Source organism: Loxodonta africana, chromosome 10 (assembly GCF_030014295.1).
Source record: "Loxodonta africana isolate mLoxAfr1 chromosome 10, mLoxAfr1.hap2, whole genome shotgun sequence".
NCBI classification, from domain to species: Eukaryota; Metazoa; Chordata; class Mammalia; order Proboscidea; family Elephantidae; genus Loxodonta; species Loxodonta africana.
In genome coordinates, this window is record NC_087351.1 from 6,659,230 (window position 1) to 6,682,942 (window position 23,713).

General features: G+C 39.9%; 1 protein-coding gene across 1 annotated transcript in view; it reads left to right on the forward strand.

Moving 5' to 3' along the window:
• Positions 1-23,713, forward strand: part of FBN1 (fibrillin 1) — a 299,714-nt gene that overhangs the window by 177,051 nt on the left and 98,950 nt on the right. The window contains exons 14-23 of the mRNA XM_010599670.2: positions 2,410-2,535; positions 6,410-6,532; positions 9,604-9,726; positions 11,090-11,242; positions 14,558-14,611; positions 16,191-16,316; positions 21,170-21,295; positions 22,202-22,321; positions 22,541-22,678; positions 23,511-23,561. Coding sequence (XP_010597972.2) covers positions 2,410-2,535; positions 6,410-6,532; positions 9,604-9,726; positions 11,090-11,242; positions 14,558-14,611; positions 16,191-16,316; positions 21,170-21,295; positions 22,202-22,321; positions 22,541-22,678; positions 23,511-23,561 — 1,140 coding nt within the window. The remainder of the gene's footprint in view (positions 1-2,409; positions 2,536-6,409; positions 6,533-9,603; positions 9,727-11,089; positions 11,243-14,557; positions 14,612-16,190; positions 16,317-21,169; positions 21,296-22,201; positions 22,322-22,540; positions 22,679-23,510; positions 23,562-23,713) is intronic.

Here is a 23,713-nt window from a genome sequence, read left to right on the forward strand (position 1 = left end):
CTGATGTAGCAAAGCCAGAGAACAGCAAGTAAGCAAGCTCTCTGCTAAAATTAAGTACAGGAAAGGCAGGAAGGTTTGTATCACCTTAAAAAACTGGTAGCCATTAAGGAAAGTGGGCTTATTTTTTGCCTGTATTTGCGAACACTCTTCATGTCAACTGAAAATGTATAGAAGTTTTTGTTTGTATCAGTGAACTGATTTTAGAATCTTTCAATTTGGTGAAAACTCAGAGATTGTTTGCCATTGGTGTATTTCAGTACATTGAGAAAATGGCAATTTTGAGCAGAAAAAAACTGAAGCACGGCATTTCAACTGGCTTTAATATTTCTACTCATGACCCACATACTGAATTATAAATACAGGTAGTTTGAATACTTGACTGAGTTTAGAACCTTTTAAATATTATACCTATTGTTTAAAATGATTGGCAAGTACAAACGGTGTACTGGACATCTTACAGTAGCAGAGACTAAGATGAACCAACCTCCAGGAGACAGCACTATTAAATAAGCAAATAGAAAAGATTCTTGGAGAGCATGGAGTTGGAGTAAGGTCAGCCATTGCAAATGCATGTTGTCATTATCGGAGATTGGATTTACTAGAGACTGAGGATTTCCTATAAGCCCCAAGCTCTGTCTTCTTTAAGAGCTGTTGTTGTTCATTGCCGTTGAGTTGATGCAGACTCATGGCAACCCTGTGTGTGCAGAGTAGAACTGCTCCATCAGGTTTTCGAGGCTGTGACCTTTTGGAAGCATATTGCCAGGCCTGTCTTCTAAGGTGCCTCTGAGTGGGTTTGAACCACCAACCTTTTGGCTAGCAGTCAAGTGTCTAACCTGGGGACTCCCTGTAAGAGCTAGTGTTAAGGTTATCCTGAGTATAAGAAGTTGACGACATGCTCACATGCCATAGAATGATCAAAAAGCCTATGTACCTGGCTGAGATGGAGTCCATGAGGGCTGAACAGAGGCTGACAGAAGAGAGAGGCAGAAACGCTGTAGAGGAGGACTTTGAACGACAAGCTTTCGATTTGTCTTATAAGGCAGAGAGGAGCCCAGTGGTCTTTTGAAATTGGTGAGGAGACAAAAAGCCAAACTCTTTATCCCGTTTATTTTATCCTTGGGCTTCAAAAGATTATAGAATCCTGAAGAAAAGTCTGCACAAGAATATGTGGCTTTTGCTTTTCTTTGGAGTGTGGAGCAAGTCAGATTTGAGCAAGGATTAAGAAATAAATGAGCGAGAAAAAGATCACAGGCTGTTGACATAAATTGAGACAGAAGAAAAGCTCAGACTACCTCAGCTAGTCCGGTGATTCATGTGGAAAGTGCTGCGGAATCTGCACAGAGAGGAAGTGTGTCTGAGGATCAGCCCCAAGACACAGTGCAGACACAGGGTAGACAGTCAGAAGAAATGATCTGCTGTGAATGCAAGTTCTTATCATCCAGAGGGTGTTCAGGGTGCTTATGCCTGGCAAGTGTGGCCTCAACCCAGGTAGACAGGTGCACTTCCACTCAACTCAACACAGTTTCCTAGTTTCTCTCTTTAAGGAAAAATCCACGTTACAGAAGGTAAGCCAGGGAAGTGATTGGGTACTGTGTAGACAAGGCAGTTTGTGTTTCCATCTTTGAATTTTATCCAGGTTTGTAGCCTAGAAGTGGAGGGAAATTTAGATAATCCAGGGTGTCAGGTTGTCTACTTTGGGTTGCTTATTAATCTGTAAATGAGAGAACAGATACAGTTGACTCAAGTTAATGTAATTTTTAACACTTCCCATATCGAGCTTTATTATTTACTTTGGCAAAATGTTAAACACTATAGAATAAAGGGGGTGATGCCCCCACAGTATGAGTATTTTATTTGGTAGAAAGAATATTCACAAAGTTATAAAAGAGACAAAGAGTAAGATTATTTTTGGGCAAGAACTTCCACAGGAAGGTAAACATTTCAGAGTCATGTGACTGATGGTTTTCAGACAAAATTAAACAGTCTTTTAAAAATTGCATTTCTGTTTTTTTGTAGTTCTGATATTATTAGCTGTAAGATCTGCCTTTTTAGTCATGTGTTGAAAGACATCAGCCAAAGTTCAATATAAGTAATGATATATACTGACTCATGAAATTAGTTTCAAAGGCAGTGAAAAAGGATCTATTTTGCTTACCACACTGAGATTTAAAGTATCTCATTAGAAATTGGAGTTAGATTGAAGACTTTTTTTTCTGTTATTTGTCTTTCAAAGTGTAATTAGAAATTCTAAATAACACATTATTTGCTACCAAATTTATATTGAATAATATTATTTAGAAAATAAAACCTGAGGCTAAGATCATGAGTTTAGCTGTGGAGAGAGGGAGAAATAAAATATTTTGAATCACCTAAATACGGTTATTTCTTCCTTTTTACCTTTGATTTTAGACATTGATGAATGTTTACAGAATGGCCGGATCTGCAATAATGGACGGTGCATCAACACAGACGGTAGTTTCCATTGTGTGTGTAACGCAGGCTTTCACGTTACACGAGATGGGAAGAACTGTGAAGGTAATAATAGCATAATAATGTTATTCCTCTTTCATCCATTGTACCTTCAAGGTCAGGAGACTTTAACAAGATCAAGCCAGATACTGTATGAAAGGTCAAAGTATTAGATATTATCTGGGAGCCAAGCCTAATTTTCCATAATCTTCATGTTCCTAGTAAGTTGCCTTTAATTTACATTTGTGTGAGTCAAATAACATTTTCAATATACTAGAGGAGCTTGACATTTAAAGATACCTGGTGGTAAGAAAGCTACTGGAACTAATAGAAGGATTCAGCAAAGTATCAGGATACAAGATCAGCATACAAAAATCAGTTGGATTTCTCTACACCGAGAAAGAGAACCTTGAAAAGGAAATCAGGAAAACAATACCATTTACACTAGCCCCCCAGAAGATAAAATTACTTAGGAATAAATCTAGCCAGGGACGTAAAAGACCTATACAAAGAAAACTATAAAATACTACTATAGGAAACCAAGAGACCTACATAAATGGAAAAACATACCATGTTCATAGAAAGACTCAACACTGTGAAAATGTCAATACTAACCAAAGCGATCTATAGCTATAATGTAATCCTGATCCAAATTCCAACAGCATTCTATAATGAGATGGAAAAACTAATCACCAACTTTATATGGAAAGGAAAGAGTTCCCAGGTAAGTAAAGCATTATTGAAGAAGAACAAAGTAGGAGGCCTCACACCACCTGATCTTAGAACCTACTGTACAGCCATGGTAGTCAAAACAGCCTAGTACTGGTACAACAAGAGACATGTAGACCATTGGAACAGGATTGAGAACCCAGAGTAAACCCATCTACCTATAGACAGCTGATCTTCGACAAATCCATCAATCCCTCCTTTATGTATATACCCTAAAGAAATAAGAACCATGGCATGAATAGACATATGCACACCCATGTTCCTTGCAGCATTATCCACAATAGCAAAAAGATGGAAATAACCTAAGTATTCATCGGTGGATGAATGGATAAAAAAACAGTGGTACATATATGTAGTGGAATACTATGTATGCAACAATATAGAATAACAACAAGCCTGTGAAACATCTCACAACATGAATGAATTTGGAGGACATTATGCTGAATGAAATAAATCAATCACAAAAAGGCAAATATTGTATGAGATTGCTATTATAAAAAAACAAAAAAGGTTTACACACAGGAAAAAAAAATTATTTGATGGTTACCAGGGATGGGAGGGGGACGGAGGGAAAGTTACTAACTAGATGGAAGACGCATGTTAATATCAGTAGAGGGAAAGGCAATACACAATATGGGGGAATTCAGCACAGCATGACCAAGGCAAAGCAGGACACTGAGAGGAGTGCAGGAAGGGCAACTATGGTAACTACTATAATACAGACAGTCCTGCAACAATAGTATTAGGTATGCTAAGGAGGAGTGGGGGGTGTAAGGGAGCATACCCACCTGCAGATAGAGGTTTGGTTGTGGATATTTCTGTGTACATAATTGTAGGTGCTGCATGTGTATTAATATAGACAGTAGAGCATACAAGAGGCACAATCAGAGAAACTTCTTAGACGTAACTAAACACCTGGAGGGCTGAAGTTCCTAGACTTGAAGACAAAGGACCATAGACTCAGAGGCCATGTCCGTCACTTGGCACAACATAGCTCATAAGGAGAATGTTCTGCATCCTACTTTGGTGAGTAGCATCTGGGGTCTTAAAAGCTGGCAAGCAGCCATCTAAGATACAACTGTTGGTCTCTTCCTATCTGAAGCAAAGGAGGCTGAAAAACCCAAAGACTCAAGGGAACAATTAGTCCAAAGGACTAATGGACCACATGATCCACAGCCTACAAGACCTTGAGACCAGAAGAACTAGATGGTACCCAGCTTCCACTACTGGCTGCTCTGAATGGGATCATAACAGAGGGTCCTGGAAAGAATGGGAGAAAAATGAAGAACAAAAATCAAATTCACAAAAATGACCAGACTTACTGGTTTGACAGACACTAGAAGAACCCCCAAGGCTATGGCCCTAAGACACCCTCCTGACCTGGAGTTGAAGTCATTCCCAGAGAGCACGTTTCAGCCAAACAATAGACAGGCCCATAAAATAAACAATAACACTCAAGAGGAACATGTTCTTGAGAACAATCAATTATACAAGATGAAAAGAACAACATTTGCCCAAAGGCAAAGAGGGAAAGGCAGGAAAGAGTAGAAAATCAGGACAAAAGGCAATGAGGAACCCAGGGTGGAAATGGGGAGAGTGCTGCCACATTGTGGGGAATGCAGCCAATGTCATGGAACACTTAACGTACGTACTACTGAATGAGGAACTAAGTTGCTCTGTAAACTTTCACCTAAAGTACAATTAAAAAAAAAATAAACATAAAGATATCTGGTGGTGATGAAATCTTTGTAAATTTAATAATTATCTTCTAAATTTATAGAATCAGAATTTGTACATTTTTTAAAAGTAGGAGACGCCTAAACCCATATATTCTTTAGTCATTTGTAATCTTTTTGTTTAAAGTGTCTGTCCAATAATAAAAGTACTACTAATCCGTATTTGAAAAGTAAAATTTGTTTGAGCGAAACATTGACTGAGAGCGAGCCTTTTATATTGCCTCTTGAATTAATCACCTCATTTTGAATTGGGCTGCTTTAGACATTTTGTCTTTTTCCCTTGCCAGTTTTTCCTGAGTAGAAAATATGAATATTACTGATGAGCTTTTACCTCGTGGGCCTTTAGCAAAAATTGAAGAATGCTCCTTATCATGTTTCCCAACATCTTTGGGAAAGATCCCAAGAATCTATTCATACATTAAAAGAATTTCAGAATAGTTCTTAGAAACATTTTTGGCATAATATTATCTTGGTGATTCAATTCAAAGAATTAATGCCAAAATTCCCGGTTGGGAAAGAGTCCTGTTAAAAAAAAAAAAAAAAATCATAAATTACTTTGGTCTGACTAAAGCTTGTAAGTGAAAACATACCATGTCTAGAAGAGCAAGCACCTCCCAAGACAGCCTTAATATTCAGTAAAATAACATTTTGATGAATTTAAAGGGATAGCTCTGTGATCAAGACATCCTAGAGGGTAGCTGGCATGGCTGTAATCCACAGTTGAGTCTTGCATTAAAAATATCCACTTTTTCCTACCTTATGTAATATTGCCTTGAACTACAAGCCGTACTCTGGTTTCCACTTTTTAAAGAATCAGGATGTAACCTAAAGACATTTGAAATTCTCTTAACCTTACTTGAGATTTTGTTTTCATTTTCAGTGTGTTAGAAGGAATATGAATCTGTGAACTAAACATACCCATCAGGCTGTTGAAACACTTTTCAGTTTGTAAACTGCTGTTCCTAAAAAAGGGCTCGGTGGCTTCTATTGAGCCAAATTTCATACACACACACACACACACACACACACACACACTGAAACTTGTGAGAGCCAGAACTTCATGGGACTGCCTTATTTTTCCTAGGTCTCCCAAGTTTCCCACCATTGACAGGGTACAGTCTTACCACTTTTCTGTTGCTCTCTACTAGTGGAAACTATTTGAGTTTTCTTCTCTGACAGCTTTCCACCTTATATAGGTGCTGGCTTTTGCAAGTTTTCCCATATATAGCACACACATATATTCTAAAACAAATCTAGTGCTGTGGGTCGCATGCATGTGTCCAGACTTGAGAGCTTGAGGTACATATTTCGTGTGGCTCCTCTTTACATGCTGTAATTTAGCTGAAAGCCAGTCTTAGACTGTAATAACAAAAATGAAAGAAATCTGAAGGAACACCATTATGTTCCTGCAGTGTGGCTTCCTTTGTAAGCTTGCTCTTCTGGTCATAAGCAGCTGTATTTTTTGCATTTTTCAGATATGGATGAATGTAGCATAAGGAACATGTGCCTTAATGGAATGTGTATCAATGAAGATGGCAGTTTTAAATGTATCTGTAAGCCTGGATTCCAGCTGGCATCAGATGGACGTTATTGCAAAGGTTTGTGCTAGAAAACTCTCAACCATATTCTTCACATCCTTTTGCTCCTCTCTGAATTGTATAGAAGTACCATCTTCCCTTGTTTAGGGACGTCACCCTTCCTTGTGGACTCTGCATTTAAAGTACTCCTGATTCTGGTTTAGGAAACCTGAATGGAATTCCTTTTTCAATCCATGCACCCAGAGAGCTACAGTTTATGTCCAGAGGCTGTTCTTATTTCAGAGAGGGTATTTAGTGTCTTTTGAAAGGAGCCTGAAAGGTGGCTTAGGTTGGGCTTATGAATCATAAGCCCACCCACCATTTGGTCTATGACAGGTGTGGGCATCTTTCTAATTAAACTGAGTTCTATCTCACCCTTCCAGTTGAGGAATGATGGTAGTTAGACTTCATGATGGCTCTTTGCCACCTCTTACACTTTCCTATGGCAAGAATAATGCAGACTCTGATTCGCAATGGTCTCTTTCTTGCAATTTCCTCCAGGCCTTTCAAGGAAAAGAAAGTATCCTGTGGACAATTTATTTAGGTTTTATCAAGTCTCATAAACACAAAGGGAAATAGGGTTAAGCAGAAGATATAAACCAACTAAGAGCCATGTTCAGCGTGGTGACTTTTGAAATAATCTCACTGCTTCAGGTATTGAAGCAAACGTGAGGGTTTTTATTTGTGCTGTTGGAAATTGGGGTCATGAGAAGAGTTATTGGACGTTGGTTTGTGCTCAGCGCCTCTTGCTTTCTGTAGTCAGGGATGAGTGATTGCTGCACTTGGGTCCAAGGTCTGAGTTATAACCACACTTCTTAAGGAAACTTGTACTTAAAACAGGTCCAGGAAATCTGCTAAATGCTGCATTCAAAGCCTTGTGTTCACAGTTTCAGATGCAGAAGGGTAAGTGTCCATAGTGTCCAAGACTGAGAAAGCAGGATGAAGTCATATGGTGCCTCTTCTCTGAGTGCCCCAGATAGACAGCTTTGGCAAAGGCTATGGAAGAAAACTTTGTATTAAGTCTTCAGCAAGATGCGGATTTTCTCCAGGCTTAAAAAAGCTTCCAGATTTCAGTTGTTTACCTACATTTTTTATGACCTTCATATCAATGGCTCTTACTATTGTGCAAATCTGTCTCCATAACAAGAGAAAACAGTTGAGACTTTCAAATTTGAAGTAGGAAAATGGTTTTTGAACTTTTGAGTCTGAGCTGGGAGGAACATATAGTTGTGAAGATGAGATTAATACATGGAAATAGTCTACAATGTAAAACAAAGTGCCAAATTGTACAAATTAAGTTATACAAGTAAAAAAAGAAGGGAAAGGGAATTATTTCTGGAATATTTGGAATCTAGCTTCCAAACAAAATATAGGAAGGAAATGTGAAAGTCCCTTTGCGAGCAGAGCTGTGAGAACACGTACTGCTGCCTACCCATGCCCACACTTTCAGTGCCTGTAGGCTGCTGGTCACCAAACTGCAGCCTCTCAGTGTGTCCGATATGTCATGCTGATAAAGCTGTTTCAGAAGACGTTATGACCTCATTGGGGAAACTAGGTTTTCCCATCATTCGCAACCAGTGAAATGGAGTCTTACCAGTCAATGGATTTTTCCATTCATTTGAAAGTGCCTGATGATTGGAACGGTTTGCTTTACTTTAGCATTCTAGCTTAACAACAGAGAAAGAGAATACTCCAAATTATTATATGCCCCGCCATGTATAGACATGTAATATATGTACTGTAATAAGACCAAAGAAAGAAAAGAGAAAGTAATCCTTTCTACACTAAATTTCTGTCCCATGATTTTTCTCCTTAAGTCATGAGACAAGACGTTTTGTTAGTGCTAAACACTTAGTTCTGAGCCCACAAATATAGGGTTTATTCTGAGCTGAACAAGCAGAGCTTATCTTTAAAGTTAGTTAATCTGATGCACAGCATGGCCTCTCTGACCACTATCTGACCGTGAGCACAGCCTGGCCTTGCATCTCTATCCCCGTTAAAAAGCCTCCATGTTGCTTTCCAGACCCCGGTCACCAATGTTCCACTGTATGTTGCCGCTTGAACAAAGCCAGGACTGGAATAACTGAACCAATTTGAGTTCATGTATTTAAATATAACTGCCGTTTTAAAATACAATCTGTACATGGAACTTTGGACCATCTGAATGTCTTTTGTGCCAAACACCACAAGCTAAGTAAAACACAGAGGTGTTTCACTCTCAATTTGCCTTTTTAAGGTCAGAAGGGAGGAAATAATCATATACCTAGTTGTAGGTTATAAAATGATTTGCTTCTCAGTGTTACATGTTTTCCAAAACACAATTTGGGTAACATTTCTTGTATCCTCATATTCAGGAAAAGTAGATCTCTGCTATTATTAGTTTGTGTCTTATAAAGTATTTTACCAGCCCTCACTGAGTGTTCACATACGATACTGTAAAATGCTTGTAATGTTTAAGGAAGGCTTTTTTTTTGCTGGGTTCCAATTTCGTATGGTGATGGTGTTGGCCAACCAAGTATGGTCATCAAAATCATTTATGTTCATTTTCCAATCTCTTTATGGTGCTCCATCACAGCTGTAGTTGCATATCTCTTAATGTCATGCTAATTGTCCTGGAGACCTAAGGCATGAGTGATACTGGAATAGATACCCGTGTGGGTGTTGAATGCCAAAAGAAAGAGCTTCCTGCCCAGGTCAGAGAGAGAGCTTGTTCTCAAGTAAGATTCCTAGCATCCTGGAAGAACTACCATCTGAAACATCACACAAGATCTTTCCTTCTTTAGCAGCCACTTCCCTTCTTCCTCCAATTCTGTATTAGCCTTTGTGACTCTCATTTTGTACCAAAAAATCTTAGTAGAATATTATTAAAGTAACTTTCTATGGAAAAGAAATAAGCTCAGAATGTTAATCTCTCTCAGTTCTGTTGCTGTCCTCCCAAAGAAGAATGAGAACACACCTTACTGAGCTTTTCATTATTGCTGTTGTGTATTATTTCCTGTCTTCTCATTTCGATTGTTATAACGGAATTGTGAACATGTTATGGTTTTAGATAAAGGTCACTCGATTTTAATAAACACTTTTTCCCACCACAGACATTAATGAGTGTGAAACCCCTGGGATCTGCATGAATGGACGCTGCGTGAACACAGACGGCTCCTATAGATGTGAATGCTTCCCTGGACTGGCCGTGGGCCTGGATGGACGCGTGTGTGTTGGTAAGTTAGAGCCATGGTTAGACTTATGATAGAGAAGTACTCTCTGTCAATCAGTAAAACTCATCAATAACTAACACACTCTACTGTAGCAGGTATGATAATAATAAATATTTGCAGAGCAACAAACCAACAAGGGCCAGCTCTCTTCTTGCATAAAATGGATATTCATTGAAGGGATGAAAAGATGAGCTGAGATAAATGAAAACCAAGAGAACTCCCACCTCTCCTCTCCCCTTTTTTCCCTAACCATGTAGCATTCCTCAATTTTCTCCAACCCTTGGTTGTTGCTAATAGTCTTTGAATTTGTCCTTATGGCGCAGTGGTTAAGAGCTCGGCTGCTAACCAAAAGGTCAGCAGTTCGAATCCAGCAGCCGCTCCTTGGAAACCTTATGGGGCAGTTCTACTCTGTCCCATAGGGTTGCTGAGTCAGACCCGACTCGATGGCATTGAGTTTTTTGGTGTTTTATGTGCATAATCTCATGGTGAATATTTTAATAGAGAATTAAATTGCCCAAGGGAAGTATAGAATGCAAGGGAGAATATGGTCTTTGAATTTGCCCTGGTGGAGCAGTGGTTAAGAGCTACGGCTGCTAACCAAAAGGGGAGTAGTTTGAATCTACCAGGTGCTCCCTGGAAACCCTATGGGGCAGTTCTACTCTGTCCTATAGGGTCACTATGAGTCGGAATCGACTCGACAGCGATGGGTTTTTGTTTTGGTAGTTACATGATGATAGTTTTTTATGGCTTTATAAGAAGTTTGAGATTTGTTGAGAAATAGATGTAAATTTTGTGCAAACTAGTTTTAAGAAAGGCTTTCAGTAAACCGTTTGAGTTGGGGAAGGATTGAGCATAGCTGGAGAGCCTCTCCCTGGTGGTAAAGACAATGCTTCTGAATTCACCAACCTCCACAGATATGATCTAATGAAGCTTTTCTAGATTAAACTTCCTCCTTGATGGAAAGTACATTGAATTCAGACATTCAATAATGGCATGTTTATTTTGGGGTAAGCCGTGTTTTTATCAAAGCTCTTGTTTATCAGAGTGTGAGATTCGATATCCATCATTTACTCAACGTTTATTCAGTGCCTCTTCTGTAACAGCCTGGGGAAGATAATAATGAATGAGATACAATCTGAGCACTTACGGGCCTCACAGTTTGGTAAACCACGATAGTCCCTAAAAAAATGAGAGTCTAGCCACGTTAAGACTTCAGTGCTTGGAAGCTGAATGAGTTGCTTTCTTCCCCCATTCTCTGTGAGTTAGAACAGGGACAATGGCTAAATAAAGCCAGCACCAGCCTTGACCTGGGGGTTCTCATCTGTGTGAAGCGACGGTGTGATGACATATGCTTCCTCCTGTTTAGACACACACATGCGGAGCACGTGTTATGGTGGTTACAAGCGGGGCCAGTGCGTCAAGCCCTTATTTGGTGCTGTCACTAAATCTGAATGCTGTTGTGCCAGCACCGAGTATGCTTTTGGGGAGCCTTGCCAGCCGTGTCCTGCACAGAATTCAGGTATGTGGTGGTGTGGAGATGCCCTCGTCATGCCTGCCTTCTGCCCACTCTGCAGTTTTTGCCTTTATGATCATCACAGGGAAGGATTCCGTCGTGCTCTCCAGGTACACGACATACCTTCCTGGGGTCTTGGCAGAAGCTAGGCAGTGTCTCATCGCATATTACTCACCCAACAGGGATTTTATTCACAGTGCCCTCACAGTCGTTCAGAAAGGGCAGCGCATTTGTGCCTTCCATCCGTACCCCTACCTTAATAATACCCATGCTGTCTGCGGTACATGCAGCTGGCTTTGTTTTCTAGTTTCATGATGCTTGCCTCTTGCAGGAAACGACTATTATAGAAGCAGGATTTTACACAGTGGAAAACTGAATAATTTTCAGATTACCTGAGTGTTTCCATTTTTTTCCTGGAAGGCCATTTGTGATTTTTGTTCACATCTACGTGTGGATTTAGGTCTGCTTTTCCTAAAGAAGTCCTAGTGGCACAGGGGTTAAAATGATTGCCTGCTAATCGAAAGGTCAGCGATTTGAAACCACCGGTGGCTTCTCGGGAGAAAGATGTGGCCATCTGCTTCTGTAGAGGTTACAGCCTTGGAAACCCTATGGGATCGCTGTGAGTCAGAATCGACTCGATGGCAGCGGGTTTTTGGGGTTTTTCCTAAATGATTTTATTTAACCTTAGGGGAAAAATATTTTTTTCAAGTTGAGGTAGCATGGCACAGTGGAAAGAGAATTGGGCGATGGATCAGAATTCTGCTCTTGATTCCCCAGGCAGTAAAAAAAAGGTACTTAATGTGGGGTTTATGTTTGTTTAGGGTTTCCTCTCACCTACTCTCAGAAGGATTTGAGATGGCTTACATTAGCAAATATAGTCATAAAATGGCATAATATGGAACAGGAATCCTTAGTTTTCTCATCTGTACGATGAGGGAGTTGTCTTTGGTAATCCATGATGTCCTCTCCAATTGAAAATTCGTCCTATTTATAATGCCAGAAATAATTGACTGAAATGAAAGCAATAGACTGTCAACATTTGAATGTCATTTTAAGGTAGGTTGGCAGTTGATTGGAAGAGCCAAAACTTAAAATTCAGGACCCTTGTGCATATAGTTCTTTGCTTTTGTATTTTCCTCTGGTCCAAATATATCTCCAAAGAGTTCTTATGATGCATAGGAAAATGATACCAGCTTCTAAAACGAAAATGAAGGGCAGTAAAGCTAAGAATCTTTTCTAAACCCGAGGCTCAGTTTCACTGACTACCGTTTTATGTTTGAACGCACTCACACAGAACAGTTACACGTGCGTAAGTGGTTTCACTCAGTTTGGTTTTCCTGACCTCGATGGATGAAAGTGTCAAGCCATGAAGGATCTGAATGTAGGCTATTCCTCACTTCAGGAGAGAGGGGGAGTTTTTAAAAAACACTGAAAATACCCAGGAGGGTTGTCTTCAGTCACTTTATTGAGAAACTAGCCATGCAACATCTAAAGTCCATCTTTGCCCTCTGGAAGTTGATCAAGCTGCATATGAAGATATTTCTCACTGGCCAGTGAGGCCGATGCACTTTGTTCAGAAAGTCTTCTTGCCCCTGAGCCTTCAAACAATAGCATTTACTCTTGGAATCAGTCAGCTAAGCCCAGAGGAGTGTAGTTCTGGGGAATATTCTCATTGTGTCCCTCATACCGCTGTCTATGTGGCACAACACTGAGTTAACTCATAGCAGCATCTACCATTTATTAAGGATTTGTGCTTCCCTAGCCGTTGTGCTGAGCACTCTACATGGTATCTCATGAAGTCCATACAGCTACCGTGTGAGGTGGATATCATTATCCCCAGTGTATAGGTGAGGAAACCAGCAAAGGTAAATGACTGGCTCCCAAGTCCCCCAGCAGTGAGCCCGGCAGTCAGCACCCAGGCCCACGCAGATTGGAATCCATAACCAACAGTAGTCTAGTGCGATCTTGCCTAAATGCGAAACAATGGTGGCAATAGTTTACTTCCATTTAGGCTTTGCACTAACTGTAAAAGTGCTTTTTACAAAACTGGCATGATTTTGTTTTTCCTGTTTGATTATGAACAGTATTTCACTAGTATTTTAATCAATCGCTGATGTGAGAGAATACAAAGGAAAAATTTCTTTTTTGCTTTCAGTCCCTGGCTTTCAAACAAGCAATACGGTCACCTTCCCATTTGTTTCCCTTTGGCCCCTTTTAAGATGATTTAAAAATTAAGAGATTTCACAGTTTTCTCCAAATTCACGTTTGTTAGAAGACATAGCTCTGAAGGGTTGAACCTGAATTTTGGCTATATAGCTCCTTTGAATTTACTGTCATCAGGAATGCAATTTTCTGGCAAGCAGAAATGTGAGAACTTAAACTCTGCTTCGATAGTGAGGTGTGGTCAGCCTTTGTAGAAAGACCCATCCATCCGTAATACCCAGTTCTCCCCTCCACCTAAGCAAAAAAAGAAAAAAAAAGCAAAGAGGACGCAAATTTGACCACGAGACCCTGGCTGCCAGAAGTGATGGGCAACTAAGGGGGCACGTGAGTTTCCTTTTCTTGGATAAAATGTGATTCTAGTTAGTTCTCCATTTTCATCATTTATTCTTATTGTTTGACTTGTATGTAAAATATTATATCAATTTGAAGAAACAGAAGTTTAATTCCATCACAAATTTGGGAACATATTTGATACACCTCAGTTTATTTAATAAGATCTTACAGTTTGAACATTAAGCAATACTTTCTTTCCCTGTGGACTTATCACAGGGAATGAAGGTAGTATCCTGACATATATTAACCTTCAAAAATACACGTTAAATGCAAGAGTAAATGCTTTGCTGTGCTTGTGACTGGAGATTAGAGAATTTGCAGAGAAATGAGAAAATGCTAAGAACTGGATTGTTCTGAAAAAAAAATCTCTCACCAAGAAATAAAATTATTCCCACGATGGTGGGAGAAAGTGTTATTAACAGTTAAGAAACCACGTTTTAACAGCCACATTTCACTGTGCGTATAAAGTGCCCCCGGTGGAAAAAAAAAAAAAAAAAAAGCGAGTTGAGGAAAAACACCTTTTCTGAGAGTGCTTTGCGCAAGGAACTGCTGTAACTTGCCCGTATCCTTAAAGTCAGTTCTCCCGTGATGTGCAGCTTTCAAAATAGGGCTGGTGTCATGGTGACTCCCCGGGAGACGCCTGCTTTCTGTTACCGCTTGATCTCAGTTCCACTCACTTTGGAGGAAACTGTGTGCAAAGACCAGGGCAGTGCCGACCTGTTCTGCAAACAAGGGAATCATTTATTGTCTGTTAATTTATTGCAGCGGAGTATCAGGCGCTCTGCAGCAGCGGGCCAGGAATGACGTCAGCAGGCAGTGGTAAGTCTCCTTTTGAAATTTACTACCTTAAACATGTGAGACAGCACTGGGCCTTCCTGTGGGTTTCCAATGGTCCCTTTATACCTGACAGTTGGTGTGGCCTGACCCTCTCTCTGGCCATTGCTGTGTAGTATACCTGGGACTCCAAGAAGCTCCCAGTGGCAGTGCAACCATGGAACAGTGGGCCTGGGGTTGCTGGGTGTGGAGGATAGTTACTGAAAGGGGTAGGTGCACTGCCAAGGTGGTTGATGGGAGACTGCAGATGACATACAATGACTCTGGTTTGTCATTCAGGAGAATAGGTAGCCTGGCTCTCCTTTGGGTCATCTGCTATCAAGGTTATGGGCTCATTGAACTGTTCCCATCAACATTCTGAATGATTTCTTAGCTGTGACATGCTCAGTCATTGTAAGGTGGCAATAGGGAGCCATCTTAAATTTTGTAGCAAGCAGTGAAAACAATTAACTGAGAGTTGGAAGAGAATGAACTGTTGAAGTATAGGAGCTAGAACCAAAGAAATATTGGTGGTGCCATAAAAGGAATTACAGTTAAAATAGTAAAATGTAGTGTGAAAAATAGATGACAAGAAAGAGGAAGGGATCATCTTACCAGTATAAAAATAAATGATTTGATTCAAGAGAGTTCTAAAAAAAACATAGACTGGCTGAATTGATTGTCCATTCATTCAACATGACTATTTCATCATTACGTATGAGCAGAGACTAGGGAGGCAATGTTTGGAGGAGGAAAGAGAAGAAGTAAGGAAATTTATAGTGAGTAAGGAGTTAGTGGGGAGTAAATAAGTTGTGATACAGACCTGGAGAAGAAAAAAAAAAAAAATTAACCCTGGTCTATAGAAGAGTCAGGCACTTGGATTTGAGACTACCTATCTGCTGACTGCCGTTACCAATCAGCCTTGCCCATCACTTGGTCTGTGGGAACACAGAAGGGAGATGGACATGTGGTCAGAGCAAGGGAGCCTTGTGCACAACAGGTGGCCTATTCCAACGAGTAGGCCTGCTAGAAACATTCCCAGCCAAAATCGAGAAGGGGCACCATATGCTGTGGAACAGTGCGAAGTTTAGGGTGAGTGAACAAAAGATTCGCATTTGAAGATAACCTTGAGGGTATGGTTGAACCTAGTAAATTTTGAACTGTGAGAGCGACATCATCAGCTTGTTTTTAGGACGTTAAGTCTGTCGGGAGGTGTGGAAGATGATTTGAGGTGGGATGGGCTGGTGGCAGGAAGACCATTCTTGGGGACTCAGGCTCTGGGGTTGACCCACTTTTCCATCTGGGTGCTGGGATCAGGAGAAGTCCAGGAGGTCTCCTTCACTTTTATTAAAGATTGGAAATCTTTGTCGTTCTCACTCAGAAGCCAAGTTCTTCTCAAGTACTGGTGGAAGGAATATTTGATTCAGTATATTATGTAGCAAGAAAAAGGGATCAAACTTTCTGGTCAAAGTGAAATTTTTTTTTTAAATGAGTCCCCAAATCATTACATTTATTGTAAATTTTTAATAGCTCATTTGATTTTGATTATATAATGTTGTTGATTTTGAACATTCTTGTGGTGCAGATATAAATGAATGTGCATTAGATCCTGATATTTGCCCGAATGGAAGTTGTGAGAATCTCCGTGGGACCTATAAGTGTATCTGCAATTCGGGATATGAAGTGGACTCAACTGGAAAGAACTGTGTCGGTAAGAAGTTTCACTTATGTTCTAAGGCACTTCGTGCATAACACACTGCTTTCTCTGTCACTGGAAGGAAACTGGCTTTGAGTAGCTTAAAGGACTGAGGAAATGGGATGCTTTACACTTTGGGTGTCAGCGTGGCACATACATGTCTCGATTAACTAAAACTTACGTAATAGAATTCTGATAAATTATTAATAATCATATATCAGATTCACTAGTAAAAGAGAAGCTCCTCACATGTATAAAATGCAAAGATTCTGAGCCGTTCTCATATTGCTACAAAGCCATACCTATTTTTATAGAGAGAGAGAAACAACTCTTTTCCCAACTGCATAAGTCTAATAATAGACTTCTTTCTCACATTTTCTTTTTATTGTTTTAAAAATACATGTAACATAGCATTTGCCAGTTCAACATTTGTCAGGTGTACAATTGATGGATATCAATTACATTAATCAGGTTGTTCAAACATCACCCATAACCCTATAATCCTCGCCAAACTTCCCATCACCGTAACTGTAGACTCACTGCTTCTAAACAATGGCTCCCCCTTTCCTCCTGCCTCCCGCTGTTGATAACCACTGACAAACTTTGGTCTCTTTTCATTTGCCTATCCAACCACTTATTAGATTTAATCAAAGAAAATCCAGCTTATTTTAGGTAATTACTGCTCCCTGTGAAGTTTAACTTGTAAATACCTTTCTGATGTTCTAGCAATCCTTGATAAAAGCACCGACCAGTAACTAGATAAATCATCTGGTTGGGAAGAAAATGGTCAACATGGTTCCGTCGTTTTCTCTATAACATTCTAGTTGCCTAGGTTAGTATCTTCTTAAATGCATTGACCTCATGTTCCTGAAAGCTGGGCTTCTAAAACTGGGACATTCCTATGCATGGGAATATGGCAGGGTATACCAAAACCAAATGTAAGATGGCACATCTTTTTCATTTGGAGACAAAATACACTTTACATAAAAGCTAACTTATTTCCATGGAGTAGGTTGCAAATTAATAATTTTTAAGATAAAACAGAAGACTTAAAAATATTTTTTACTTTCAGGAAGTCATTTAGGACTCTGGAGTTAGAAGCTTACTCTCTTCTGCTCTCAGTGGCATTTTAGTGGCAGCACTTTGAAAAGTACCGCTTTAAGGTGATAGTCCTTGGAACATGGAGTTATTCAGAGATGCTGCAGGTTGAGATAAACACAAATGTCCTTCTTTTCGTTCTTTCAATACATAATCTAGCAAGCAGCAGCTACTTTTCAGGCGCTGAACTCAGCCACTGCCATCCACACATCAGAGAGTCACCGTATGTTCTGACCAGTCACCCAAAAGAAGAAAAGTCCCTATCCCCATATGTCCTTGGGTTTCAGGTCATTTTATTCATCAGGGTCCCTTCCTTTACCATTTATGGTCCTCAGGTGGTGGGAGTGTGTGACATTCTTGAGCCCTTCCCAAAACACTTTCTTCCTTGGATTGGACAAATAATGCATTAACTTCTAAAAGGGATGGGATTAAATAACACAGAACTTTACTCCCCCCGAACAATTACTGTACTATATCAAGCTACAAAAAATGACCATCCCTGGAGCGCCCATGAGCTGTCCCCTGACCTCTTGGCACTATACACATTCTTTCCAAAGCTCCTCCAGCCTACCTGGCTATTTCTGACTCCTTTCAGGAATCTTTGTACTCCAGAAAGTACCTTGGTCTTCTATAGTTCTTCTAAATCGCTTGCAATGGCCTTCATTCAAATTCAACTTTTTTATACTTGGCTCTCTTTCCTTTCCTTTCTTTTCTTTCTCTTAGCTCTTCCTCCTACAAAGTCTGTGTTTATCTGGATACTCTGATACCAGTATTAAGAGACTGTGGGCACCTTTTTCTAGGTGGCATGTGATGAAGTCTAGATTCTATCTATGGCTCTGTCTATGTACAAGTGAAGAATAGAGGATGGATTCTGGAGACAGAGTCAAGAGGAAAGTGACTCTAGACTTTCTAAAAGGAGCCCTAAATTGTTTTGCTCCCTCCGGCTCTCTGCGCCCCTCTCTGGGTTATTCTGTAGGTTCCCTGTTGCCAACCCCTCAGGCATTCTCTAGAACTAGCCCTTCCACTGTTTGTCATAATTTTTACTTTTGTCTTCTGTTGAACTGCCTAAAAGATGGAATATGGCAGGAGTAGTCCCTCCTGTACAATATACAGATCTCTGATTTTGCAGCTGGCAGCAGAGTGCCACAGTGGGCCAGAGCTTAATAGATAGCTTTTCTGTTAGGGCTGAGGGTGATGTCACAAAGTAGAGATGTCAGTTATTTTAGAAAAGTAGAAATCTTACTTTCAATTTTATTTTTGCCTACTTTCCTTTTGAACATGCAGCATTTGCACACATATAAAAAAACAACTAACAATAAATCAAAGCACGTTCTCTGCCCCAGTTTAAATCAGCTTTCCTCTGCGTTTCAGACTAAACCTGAAAATTGGGAATGCAAACAGGTCAAGGAGCTACAAACTTGTCATAAAACCATCTTCTTTTGGCTGCATGTTTCTTTCTCTTTTTATTGCTGGCCTAGCCCTGGACCTTCCTTCTTTGTAGTCAACATTGACTTTTGAGAAATGAATTCTTCATCTTTCATGCCCATAATTTTAGGGCGACTTTTTAGGGACAGTTGTTGTTTAAGCACACACGGTACTTTCAAACTAGACTCGACTGAAAACAGGTTTTACCATTCCATTTTTCTTTAAGAGCCTCTCTTCATTGACAGACAAGAAAAATCATTATTTATTTGGGCAGTACAGAAAGACCCAGGGATGTTTTAACGTCATCCAAAAATCAACCCATGGGAAGCTGAAAGGAGAGTTGGGCAGCGGTGGGAATTATTTCTTCAATGCTTTTAGTAAGAGTGCCAATGTCGGATCCATTTTCATCAGGTTAGAGCCTGAGTGCGTTCAGAGGTGCAGACCTGAGTCATAGACCTAGTCCAGCCGTTGCCCACGCAAGATTCCAGTGACTGGCTTTTTTTCTTTTTAATAATCTTAATGCTAAATTCCTCAATTGAGCTTCCAGATTCTTCTGACATTATCAAAGTTTAAGAATTAGAATATTGACTCTTTCAGAAAGTATAAGCATTCTGTATGTCCTTTTGATAAAATTCTCAGCATACCATTTGCTCAAACAATGATGTACCTACAGTAAAACCTGCAAAAGCCAGAACCTGTGTAAGGCAGAAATCTGTCAGAGAAGGAAAGCTCAAATATTTTCCACTAAGAGAGAGCGACAGAAAAGTGGTTAGGCTGCACCTTGCAAGCCCTGGAAAAACAAGGCAGTCCGATCAGGTTCCAGCTCTCAAGGTTTCACTACGTGCTTGATGTCATATATATATATTTCATTATACTTAGGTGAAGGTTTACAGAGCAAAGCAGTTTCTCATTAAACAATTAGTACACATATCATTTTGTGACATTGGTTGCCAACCGCATGACATGTCAACACTCTCCCTTCTTGACCTTGGGTTCCCTATTACCAGCTTTCCTGTCCCTTCCTGCCTTCTAGTCCTTGCCCCTGGGCTGGTGTGCCCCTTTAGTCTTGTTTTGTTTTATGGGCCTGTCTAATCTAATTGTAAGGATGGTTCAGGACTGGGCAGTGTTTCATTCTGTTGTGCATAGGGATGCTATGAGTCAGAACTGACTCAACAGCACCTAACAACAACAACAACAATCTTTGGATAAAGGGTGAACCTCAGAAGTGACTTCATTACTGAGCTAAAAAGGTATCCAGGGGCCGTACTCTTGGAGTTTCTCCAGTCTCTGTCACACCAGTAAGTCTGGTCTTTTTTTTTCTTTGTGAGTTAGAATTTTGTTCTTCATTTTCCTCCAGCTCTGTCCGAGACCCTCTATTGTGCTGGACTCAGTCCGATGGAGGCTGTGGTACTTGTGGTCCATGAGTCCTTTGGACTAATCTTTTCCTTTGATTTCCCATATTTTAAGTACTTCATAAACTGTTTGCTGATTTGAGTGTAGTTCCTGCTGTGAAGGCAGGCAGTTCCGCAGTGCTGAATTTGTGTATCCTTACGTTAGGGTTACTAACTTGACAAATAATAATCTAAGCAGTATGTCTAAATGTGTGAGGAATTTCTTATAGATGTATAAGCTATTTTGTGGGCAGTAGAATATAGTTTAGCCCAAAGTGATATAACAAACTGTATAATTTCCACATTTCCTAAATTATCTAAATAATACATATCTAAAAGTTGGGTTTTGGTTCAGACAGGCATATAATTAAGCTAAAACCAAGAGATTTTCCTCAGATATCTGAATCACAAATTTACGTTCCCCAACTTTATTGGACAGTTACAAACTCTACAGATTGCTTCATGCTTTATAAACCTGACCCAAGAGTATTCAGATTACCCTGAGGAAGAAACACCCATTCTAGAACTAACACATATCAAAGATAGGCTGCGTTTTCTGAGTATTTATTTGGTTCCTTACATCAATATAATTAGTTCCTTTAATTCTGGAACAATGAAACAATTATATGAAGGTCAATGATTTCCAGCGAGGCCAGGTTTCCTTCCTGCTAAAGAAAGAAACTCAAAACCCACTGCTTTCTAGTCAATTCCAACTCATAGTCAGGTAGTCTCTGGTGACTTTGGTCCTTGTCGACACCTAGTTTAGATAATCAGGTAAAGCCTCTATTTTCGTAAAATTAGGTAGTTTAGGTAAAAACCAATGGTACAGGAGTTTTGCTTCGTTTGCTTGAATGAATCTAGTCGTTATGACCTTAAAGACCTAACTTAAAAGAATAAAGAAGTTGAATGCAAAGGATGGACTCTTTTAAAAGTTCGTTTTCATTTACTTTCCAGATATTAATGAATGTGTATTGAACAGTCTACTTTGCGACAATGGACAATGTAGAAACACTCCTGGAAGTTTTGTCTGTACCTGCCCCAAGGGATTTGTATACAAACCTGAGCTGAAAACCTGTGAAGGTAAAATACGTGTTTGTACTTACACTTTGTACTTTGCCATCTTTTAGAATGCCATTACCTACTACTACTGCCATTGCCATCAAGTCCACTCTAATGCATAGTGACCCTACAGGACAGAGTAGAACTGCCCTATAGGGTTTCCAAGGAGCCCTGGTGGATTCCAACTGCCCGCCTTTTGGTTAGCAGCTGAACTCTTAAACACTGCACCACGGGGACTCCAAAATGCCATTCAAACCAAACCAAACCTAGTGCTGTCGAGTTGATTCCGACTCATAGCGACACTATAGGACAGAGTAGAACTCCCCCATAGAGTTTCCAAGGAGCGCCTGGCAGATTCAAACTGCCGACCCTTTGTTTAGCAGCCATAGCACTTAACCACTACGCCACCAGGGTTTCCAAAATGCCATTAGAAAACTGTAAAACATCTATTTTAGACAGCTATGCCACTTCAGTTCAAATTCTGTGGTTTTAAATGGCGCTTCTAGGCACTTTTTATGCTACTTAAAGTATTTACTTGCTACTGGCATTTTTATTTGCCATTTATTTTGCATTAAAATGCCTTTTAAAATAATTCATTTTACATTTCCCTGAAATTGGCATTTTATTTGCCATAATTTAATAGAAGAAGGAAATATGTATATGCTATTTCAGTTAGTAATTCAGAAATCACATTTATGTGGGCTCCGTATTTTCGGAATAAAAAGATTGAGTCATATGCCAGATTCTACACTATGGAGATGTGCTCGGTTACAGTTTTTGGCATTTCAACTAGTCTAGAGAAGAACTATCCAAGCCAGGTTTCCTATCTAATAAAGGATATGTGGTAGCAGTCGAGGCCAAAGTTTAAGTATTCATTCCTGCCCAAGACCAGCTCTCAGCAGTAATGTAAAGCTCTTTCTGTTTCAGACATCGATGAATGTGAGTCAAGCCCTTGTATTAATGGAGTCTGCAAGAACAGCCCCGGCTCTTTCATTTGCGAATGTTCTTCTGAAAGTACTTTGGATCCAACAAAAACCATCTGCATAGGTACATATCGTTCTGAGAATGATTTCCCAGTGTTTATCAATGCTACTGCATTTAATGCCAGCGTCTGCTATGGAAGAGTTTACATATAAACAAAATTTTAAGTGAATCACTGTTCCGTGTTCATGTTGCTCTTCTTTTTGTAATTCCAACGTGCATATTTGGTTGAATTTTTGGTGTGGATTCTATTAAATACCTGTTAAACATTCCCTCCCTCTGCAGAAACTATCAAGGGCACTTGCTGGCAGACTGTCATTGATGGGCGGTGTGAGATCAACATCAATGGAGCCACCTTAAAGTCCCAGTGCTGTTCTTCCCTCGGTGCTGCCTGGGGGAGCCCGTGTACCCTCTGCCAAGTTGGTAAGAGAAATGGACACACACGGTAGCTCCTGTGCCCCTCCCATTGACTGCTGATCGTAGAGAGGGGAAGGGGGAGCCCTGTGCTTAGTTCATTTTAGGTTTACATGGTGGTTTTAAGAGATTTTATCCTGAAGACTTCAATGAAACATATTGCTGAGTAGGAAACAAAGAGAGGTGTCAAGGATAATAATTTTATGTGATTGTCTTAATTTATTATTTCCCATCACCATGTCATGATGCTTTCAGCTGGTGTTGGTTTCTTAGAGCAGTAGTGCCTGCTGGCTCACTAGGGAGCCTCATGGTCGGGGGTCCTGAGCTTTTTTACAAAAAAGAAATTTATGTAAAGAAACCAATATTCTTGCCTAAACTTCATAAGAGTTTCTGCTGAACGTCTATATCTGTTGTGAAGCTGAAGTTTGAGAGCCTTGCTCATGCTGATGTTGATTAAATGTCTAGATATATAAGGTGCTTTCAGTATGAGCACTATGGGGCGTGAGGTCTCCAAGTTCTCCATATTCATATTATGGTGAGCCTATAGAGTGATTCCTATTTTAGGCCTAATAGCAAGAGAGAAATCTTAGCTATCACTTTAGCATGGTCTATAGGGTGTTGTAGATATTTTAGAGGAATTAAGCTTTATTCAATGAGACATTTCCTTATTATTCTTCCTCACCTATACAATCTCAGAAATACTTCATTGTCTCGGACTTACTCATAGCAGCAAAATCAAATTCACATTCCAGGTTCTCTTTTGTGTTTCTTATACTGTATCATAACTACAAAGTCTGGATATTGTTATTTCATATTTGTGTTTGTTTTGGGCTTTTTACAGATCCCATATGTGGTAAAGGGTTTTCAAGAATTAGAGGAACACAGTGTGAAGGTATTTCTGACTATTTATAAACCCTAAATTTCTGTGTGCGTGAAGGATGCTTGTGTTAACTTGGACTAGATAAAGCTGTTGTGTAGCTTGATGGTGAGAAATACGCAGCAGAGAGAAGCCATGAGGAGAGCTGCAGAGCAGAACACATGTGA